The 8,941-nt window shown below is 31.6% G+C and overlaps 1 protein-coding gene across 1 annotated transcript; it reads right to left on the bottom strand.

Moving 5' to 3' along the window:
- Positions 1–231: 231 nt before the first annotated feature.
- On the bottom strand, positions 232–7,732 carry LOC105338293 (fer-related kinase 1). Its single transcript, XM_066085999.1, has 8 exons — positions 7,056–7,732; positions 6,494–6,703; positions 5,925–6,101; positions 5,376–5,589; positions 4,781–4,904; positions 3,425–3,576; positions 1,780–1,902; positions 232–932 (listed from the first exon to the last, which is right to left on the bottom strand). Exons 1-8 carry the CDS (start codon positions 7,566–7,568, stop codon positions 757–759), a joined length of 1,689 nt encoding a protein of 562 aa, XP_065942071.1. The 5' UTR covers positions 7,569–7,732; the 3' UTR covers positions 232–756.
- Positions 7,733–8,941: the final 1,209 nt, after the last annotated feature.

The following is an 8,941-nucleotide window of genomic DNA, read 5'->3' as shown; positions in this document are numbered from 1 at the left end:
TTGTGAAGACGATAAATGTTTACCAAAGGGGAATAACTCCAAAAAAAAACTCGGCAAAATAAGAAAAAAGTCGGAGAATCATAGGACACATTTTTAAAATCTGGCCATCAAAGAAAAATATGCTTTATTTCCTTTTAAAATGTACCTTACAGAAAAAAAATGTTACAGAGGCCATTTTGGGAACATACTTATGGCCAACTACTGTGTAGATATATATATATATATATATATATATATATATATATATATATATATATAGTAACTAATAAGATATTTTTATATTCCAATACATTGTTTGATGTCGCTATAGAGTAACTAAACTCAAACCATATTCTCGTATAACGTCAACAACCCAACTGAAGGACTTGATACTTTTTTAGTTGTGATCGAGTATTTCAAACATTTAATCACATGACTATTTTCTCCGAACCAAATGTTTGAAATACTATATACAAGAATATTTTTCCGGCCATCAGGGATTACAAAAAAGTACTGAAGAGAAGAAAAGTGAATATTACAATTATTTGTCTTTAACATTCGCTCATTAAATGAAGTAGGATGGAGCGAAATTAAGAAATTAACAAAATTACCTCGTATGTATTGGTTGCAATCAGTTAAAAACAATTTTGATACATTCGTAAGTTAGTTTTACTTATTGTTCATGTATCTACTTAATCATAGACAGTTTTAATAGATGATTATGAAAAAGTGTCAGGCAGCTATCATTTGAAGATATGATACCTAAAAATAAAACATTTATGAAACTTTCTTCGGCAACTCAACGTAACTATATCGCAATGAACTGATCATTGAATTGAATTTTTTCTGGATTCTGTCAAAGTGATAGCGTTCGCTTGGGTTGTATTCCCAGCATTTCATCATCAGGTCATGACACGCTGCAGGGGTTCCCTCGGGGGTTGCCATTTTGTAACCTATAATTACAAGTAATATTGTTAAGCATACGAGTAAAGATATTTAAATCCTTAATGATACTTCTTCAAACCTGCATTTATTGCATTTGCTTTCTTAAAGAACAAAATGTATAATAACGTGATTAATTTTAGTTCATCTTTTTTTTGGAATTAATAATAAAATTATCCTAATGAAACAATATATTTTGTGTTGTCTTATTTCAAATAAGATTCCATGCTTGTTTGGTTTCCTTTGTAACTTAAAACTAAAATACAATACTGAAAGATATGCTGCAATACAAACTTGTAAATAACAATATTTTGAAAAGTTATGGGATAGTTGGAAAGGTATCTTTGCTGCTGATATCTGATTTATTTTTATTATTATGAATGTTGTTTTGTTTTGTTTTTTGGTTTATACTTAATGTTTTTCCCATACAGGCAAGTAACCACAAAATAATACATTTCAGTGTTTTTTTCATAAGTGTGTATGTGTGTGTATGATGTTCTGCATGTCTGTTTCTTTGAAAAAGAAATAAATAATAAAAAAAAAAATATCATAATGATGCCTACATTTCCCGTAACAAACTTTTTAAACTCAAACTAAAGTGAAACGCATGATTTTCAAATAAATGTCAATATATTTAGTGATATACTAAGTAATCATTGCAGTTGTGTGTGTTAGCGTCAGTGTTTATTGGAGTCCAAAGACACATCCTAAAACAAGCAAGAATTTTCCCATGGCTATTGTCTGAATATCTGTACTTTTTGCACTATTAATTTGAAACAAAAACGTAAACATAACTGCAAAATAAATAATTCTTTTACGGTTGTTGTTACTCTTTCAATTGTCAGTCAGCTTCATTACCTTCTTTTATTTTGCTAGGAAGCTCAGACATAGAGATATCAGAGAAAGGCTCCTTTCCTCTGGAGTATATTTCCCACATCAAAACCCCGAAACTCCAAACATCGGAGAGAGAGGAGTACGTATCTATAGTAATAAAAAAAACTACTTATCTTTCATTGAAATATCAAAATGCATAAAGATGAACTCTATTCAATTTTACTGTAGACATGTTATAGCTGGGATCTAGAATTAGAATTTAAGGTATTCATGATTGATAAACAAAAGCACTTACGATCATAATGGTATAACAACACATACAATTTTTTTTTATCCAGAAACATGTTTGCACCTCTATAATTTCTTCACTTAAAATATAAAAGCCGGATAAAATGTTTTTAATATAACTACATTGACAAAGAAAAAAAAAAGTTGTTTATCGAAATCGATTTCATAAATGCTTCTAATTTAAGGATACCAATCCCGTTATGTAGCAAATACTGTATTCTATGTGTATCTCATCTTCGCTAGCCAAGGGTTTTCGGTCCACTTTGCTCCCCGTAAACCCTTGGCGGATTTCATTACGAAAACTCGGTGATGTGGTGGCGCTATCTAGCGAGCAACTTGAGTTGCGCCCCTTGCATATTTACATTTTAATCGAATTAAACAACGGATAATATACACACTACAGTATTAATACAACTTAAAAACATGCTGACTACCAAATGTCGGAACATAATTAACGATGCTATTAAACATGTTAAATACGAATTAAGTAATAACCAAGGGAAAGCACAGAATGTTTTATTCATCGTGTTTTGTAAGGACCGGGAGTGAGAAAGTCGCCGATTTATATGTATGTGAAAGTTTTCATTCCATAAAACCAGGTATCGCTGTCGTGAATATTGCGGTCCAAAGAAATTAAATAAGACAAAAATCATTGAATCTTTAAAAGCAATAACCATAAGCAGGGACGTATAGGCCTATATACTAACGGGATAGGCAACTTCTACATTTGCCATGTTTACTTCCCATGCTGATCACGCGAGCCTTGACAAGTTTGTAGAGCTACATGTTCTATCCCAGTAAAATAGATACATGTAGGTTTTAAAGCGATCTGGTTAGACCATCGTTGGAGAAGCACTGTACTTGATTGTTTTCTTTTAAAGTTTATATTTACATGCACTGTGATTGGATCAGCTACTCGCAGCTGCAGCCAATCATAAAGCGGAGCCTGTCACCGAGTTTTCATAATGAAATCCGCCAAGGGTTTATGGGGAGCAAAGTGGACCGAAAACCCTTGGCTAGCGAAGATGTGTGTATCTAAAATTATGCTTTTATCAGCTTCTTTTTGATTTAAAAAAAAATATCGGGGAAAGAATATCCTTCTATTAAAATGAATTCCAAAAAAATTTACGTCTTTACTTCTCGCTATTTTATTAACTTTGTAAAATTTGAGACAAAATTATATATCTTTAATGATAAATGTCTTGCTATGAGAATATTGCATAGCCTATAGTGCGTATTTCAATATTGAAATCTTGCGAGTTTTAATGCTATTTTTTTAAAACATTATCCTGTTCCCCTTCAATAACATGTAACAAATTTGAAAACATGTGGATTATCTGATTTTTTTCAATCTTAATCCACTAGTATTTTCTTTCTGTACCTTGTAACAAAACTTCTGGCGCCAACCATTTCCACGTAATATGTTTGTCTCCGTCGGACATTGTGTGTACCACATTTTCTCGTGACAAACCGAAATCCGAGATTTTCACCACTAAACCATCTCCAACCATACAGTTCCGCGCTGCCAGCTCTCTTTAAACAGGTAAAGATACATAGTGTATTCCAGTGATGGCATATAATACAAAGCAATATGAGCTGCAATTTTCATTTAAGAATTAGTTTTTACGAAAATGGTATTTTCTACTAAAATGACAAAAATACCATGTTTTTTAAATATCTTTTAGCCATATTTTTATGTGAAAAGGCCGTAAAGAAGCCTTAATTGGAGCATAATTGAATTATTGTCGTCCAGTACAAAAACTGATTTGCTATATATTCCTTAGAAGAGAAATCTTTTCTCTGACAAAAATTAATGATTTTTTCAAACCTCATTAATCATTAAAGTTTAAGTTATATGCAGACTAATCATACCAGCAGCTTTTTGCAGCAAAATAAAATTCTAAAAATACAGCTCATATTGCTGGCATATGATACAATTCTAATGTATTCCAAGTACACAAATAGGAAAGCAGATTAATGACGTCACTACTTGACCATCTTTATTTATCTGTGCTGTTTGCTCTGTATCAACAAATTTAAATGCATTAGTATTGTGTTCCATGGTACCATACGTATCTCTAAAAATACTCCAGTTACATTGATAGGAAAGTAATAAATGATGTCACTAATAGACCATCTTCAATCACTTAGTTCCGTGCCGTTAGCTTTGTTATAACAGATTTGGGTACTTATTGTTTTCCATGGTATATGATTCAATTTTAGACATTGACTTGAAACTAAGAACTATGAAGACATAATGTAGGAAATTTGTGTTTGATATATTCGGTATAATAAGCAAAAATATTTGCATTTATATCTAATCTCTTTCTCTATTATGAAATATGTTGTGGTTTAATGAATGCAAGAAGAAGAGAATGTGTCGAATTTGCTAAACGTCAAGTATGCAAAGCAATAATTAAAAATTTTGAGATAATGAAAAAAACATTATCCTTAAAAATCGAGTAGTTGGTTATATGTGTGTAAAATAATTATTCAATAAAAATGGTATGTACATAATTCAAAACTGAGTGTTTCAGATATTTAATTAAATACATTGTAGATGCAATTTGTTGTACGAATACAATTTAATTAGAAATGTAGTCCTGTAATATTATATTGTACATTGTTAGGTTTCACATGTTAAAATTTTGAGTAGCTAAAGCATATAGGCGCAGTATCTATAAAAATATAAGAATAAATGTATGACAAGGGTCTAAGTGAATTATTTTTATTCTACCTGTGGACACAGTTTTTGCTCTCCAGGTAAGTCATTCCCCTTGCTGCATCTGCACACATTTGTGTCAGCTGTGTTGTTCTTAACGTATTTGCATGCTTTTGTAGATGGCTTAGCAAGTCACCTCCTACAATGTAATGTTTTTGGTGACTTATTAGCCTTGGCTAGATACAACTCTGATTAAACTATTTTGTTTGTTCAAGCATGCGCTTTATGTTTTCTGAAAGAAAAACTGCTCGAAAACAAAGCTGTTTTATGCTAAAAATGAAAAAATGGCGGCTGGGAAACGGTTGTCTTTACGATGTAATATTTCTAAATTGTGGGCAGTTGAATCAAAACGAACATTATGTGAAAACATCACATATACATCTGTACAAAGAAAGCAAAGAATAACAGTAAAATGATGATGTTCATTTTAGGAGGCCATTTTAGGCCCATATCATATATAGTCCCTTATAAATACAAATTTACGTATCCTTGAAACTTTGATTTTCACTTTATCCACAAAAATGGATATCCTAGAATAAATATGAAACCACAGAATGTCTGATTTTGCTTTTATCCTATTTACACACATGTAGTTTGCACCTGCCTTTACCTGCTACATATTCCATAACGATCATAACGGGCGGCCTGATGGCCGCAATTCCGATAAACTTTACAATGTTAGGATGATCGTAATCAACCAGGCTTCTACCTTCTTTCAGCAGCGTCTTCGTCTGTTTTTGTGTGAGTGTTTCTTTACACGTTTTCACAGCTACAGAAATATCCTTAGGCTTATAAATTCCTTTGTTAACCACTCCAAAGTAGCCCTGTGTGACAGAAGGATGATCGATAGTATCGAAAATCAAAGGAAAACAAAGACATATGCAAAAAGCTCCTTCTCAGTGAATAGACGCATGCGCACCCCAAAAAGTTACTATTATGGAAAATAATACTTGATATTTTAAAAATATTTAAGCTATATTCAACTTCAAAAACTAAACGTTGGGATGCATGTATAAAACCCATGTGAAAATTTCATTTTTTTCATGATAAATGTATTTTAAACAACTTAAATTGTTTGTTTAAAAATAAACAAGAGATGACAATGCAAACAATGTATAATATAAATTACTAGTTTCTAAATATACTACTAATGACTTACCTTTCCCAGTTCCATTTCCAAAACGACGTCATCATTTTTAATAAGCCATTGTTCTCTAGGAATTGGATGTTTCAGAATATTATCAGGACAATCTTCCCACGGCTTCCCAGTTATATAAAACTGGTTGACCTTAGCTAATATTGAATCATGTCTATCTTTGGAGGCATGTTTCTGTTCCTAATGAAAAAAAAATAAGAAAAGTATTTTTTGAAAATGCTAAGGCATTACCATTAGTCCTATGTTACCTTTTCTTAAGTCCAAAGACATTTTAGCCCAGCAAACTTTACCTTTGAGAAACGTGTCTAATTATCGATTTACATTCCTATGCTTTTACATGTCGTATGATTTATAATTATAATTTAGCCTTTATCTGTTATTACCAAGGTACTAGACAATAGAACAGGACTGTACGTTTTAATTGCTTTTCAGTTTTTTTTTTTTTACGAAAACATAAATTAACTCTAATGCTTAGTCAAAAATGTAAGTGTCCTTTAATGGTAAATAAGCAATTTTGGACAACGACCAAGCGAAATCTAATACAGCTTTGTGATCTTACGGCCATAACTTACATCAGGGCATTTCAAAATAAAATGACGATGATCCTGAAAGTACGCTGACAAAACACAACAAGGTTCATTTGTCTCTGGATCATTACTCTCTCGCACCAAAAAGTCTCCGTCCTCGATCAGCAAACGTTCGGCTTCCTCTCGTGGTAACATGCCGTGAAAGCAATCCAGCTCCTGTACTTCAAAATCCACATTTACGTAGGCGCTACCAGTCTAAATCAGTCAAAAATATTTTAGATAAAACAGGATATGCAAAATAAGATCTTTTCATAGAATTTGGTCTGCCAATCATGTCTCTATATTAATGTTTGTAATTGCTGTTTATTATGTCTTAATAAAATCAAACCACACTTGTAGATGATTACAACTCCTAAACCAATTATCATTTTGCACTCCCTAATACTTTGTGCCAAAAAATAAAAACAAATAAACGTTGCAATATAGAATTGTTATAGCAATTTTTAGTTCACTGATCTAAATAAGGGAGTTTTGATATTAGTGAAATCAATATTTCTTATTACCTTCCCCAAGTGATTATAACCGGACACAAAAATCTTATAGTTACCTTTTTGATTTTTTCTGGTTCATTCCCTGATAGAGCTGTCTCAGTTTCCTCAAATACTTTAAAAATTTCTCCTTTATCAACATAACTCATCTTGATACTTTCACTTATCTGTTTTTCAGTAGAAGTAATATCGTCAGCAGAAGATTCCTTCATCTCAATGTTTGGTCGCATAGAGTTCCTTTTTTCTAGAGACTCATTTGCTTCTTTTATCTTTGATAAATCTTCTATTGATATTAGATTGTGTTTCTTATGTTCATTTTTACGACTCGAACATTTCTTACAAACCGGAATTTTGCAGTCTTTGCAGTAAGTAGTACACGAGTATTTTTTATGCCTAGAACAAATGGTGGGAAATGTAGGTACATTTATTTCCCAGTATGGTACAATGTCATGTTGACCACTATAAAATGGATGACCTTTTGCACAGCCTTCACACAGTATCAGCAAGCAAGGTTTACAATACTCCGTGGCCACGCTGTCACACACACCACAACGAACCACGGCCTCCGCCATTTTAGTTTTCTGTAAAAAAAAAAACCAACAAAACAAACCATAAAATCATTAAGGGGATGTGCGGCCATCTTGTACATTTGGGGGATAAAAATGTAAACATTTCTTGAACTGCCTTGTTTCTGCCCAAAACTTGCAAAAAAATGTTGCCAAAAGATCTAAATGCAATAAATATGAAGTCCTACATGCCATTTTGGTTAATAAGTATGCGTACAATAACAAGAAAAATGTCTCTTTAATCACTCAGAAAAGTTGTCAAACTGCGCAGCGCAGCTACATACTTATTTTGAAGATTTAAAAATCTGAGGTTCATTGGTGTCCTCTCTTCAACCATTTGTTGAAAACAAGTTTGATCACTTGTCTAAATAAAGAAAGTGCACTGCTGGGTTCGAATTGTAATTTTTCATGATCAAACGATGTTTGAATAAATGAATGAAGAAATCCAAAAAGAAGACAGATCCTAAAAATAAATACTCGCAATAATAATTTTTTGGCAATAATCCTTTAATAAATCACAAAATCAATTTAAGATATATGCATATATTTAACTTACAAAATAATTAATTGAACATCTTAATCAACAAAATCTTAATTACACTTCTTATAAATTTACACATTTTTAAACCTCATATCAATCAAATACTGAAAAAATAATTATAAAAACATTCCAGTTTGTGAAATGAAAACCTCTAGCCGGTGATCAGAATGAATTTCAATGAAAAATGTAGGTAACCTATGATAAAATCCATCAATAACTTACTTAATTTTATATTCTGTATTACAGGTATACGTGCTTTATAACTATAAATAACACTGTTACTTGTTGCTTAAAACTTACACATACATGTATGGTATATGAACAAATTATATCAATATAGGCACTTACAAAAATAAGGACACTCGCTGCTGAAAACATTATACCAAAAGCTATGTAAAATACAACATTACCAGATGTACTTTCTGGGTAAATACGTAATATTATTATTTAAATCATGTGATCGGAAAATTCTTATATTTTTAGGTATTTGACAAAATAAATATATATGAAAATATATATTCCGGTCTGACAAAATTCGGATGGACAACCAGGTAAATATACATTCTAGCAATACATATACAAAAGAAAATATGTATGTTTACATGCTAGTTTGTCTGTTATCACCTCTCAGGCGGGTGTACCCCCCTTGCGAAAATTATTGACAATTATGAAATTTGCCAGATGTCCGTTTTTCCTAAAAATAATTACCAATTTTGGGAAAATGAGAACTGAACATACAAAAAAGAGTATAAATATTTATTTAAGCCATATCTCATCAATAATTTTGCGCAAATATTTTTTAAGTAAGTACGCTTTATGGACCTGATGTATCAAAATA

Source organism: Magallana gigas, chromosome 1, assembly GCF_963853765.1.
Source record: "Magallana gigas chromosome 1, xbMagGiga1.1, whole genome shotgun sequence".
NCBI lineage: Eukaryota > Metazoa > Mollusca > Bivalvia > Ostreida > Ostreidae > Magallana > Magallana gigas.
This window is presented reverse-complemented; position numbering and strand designations above follow the sequence as displayed.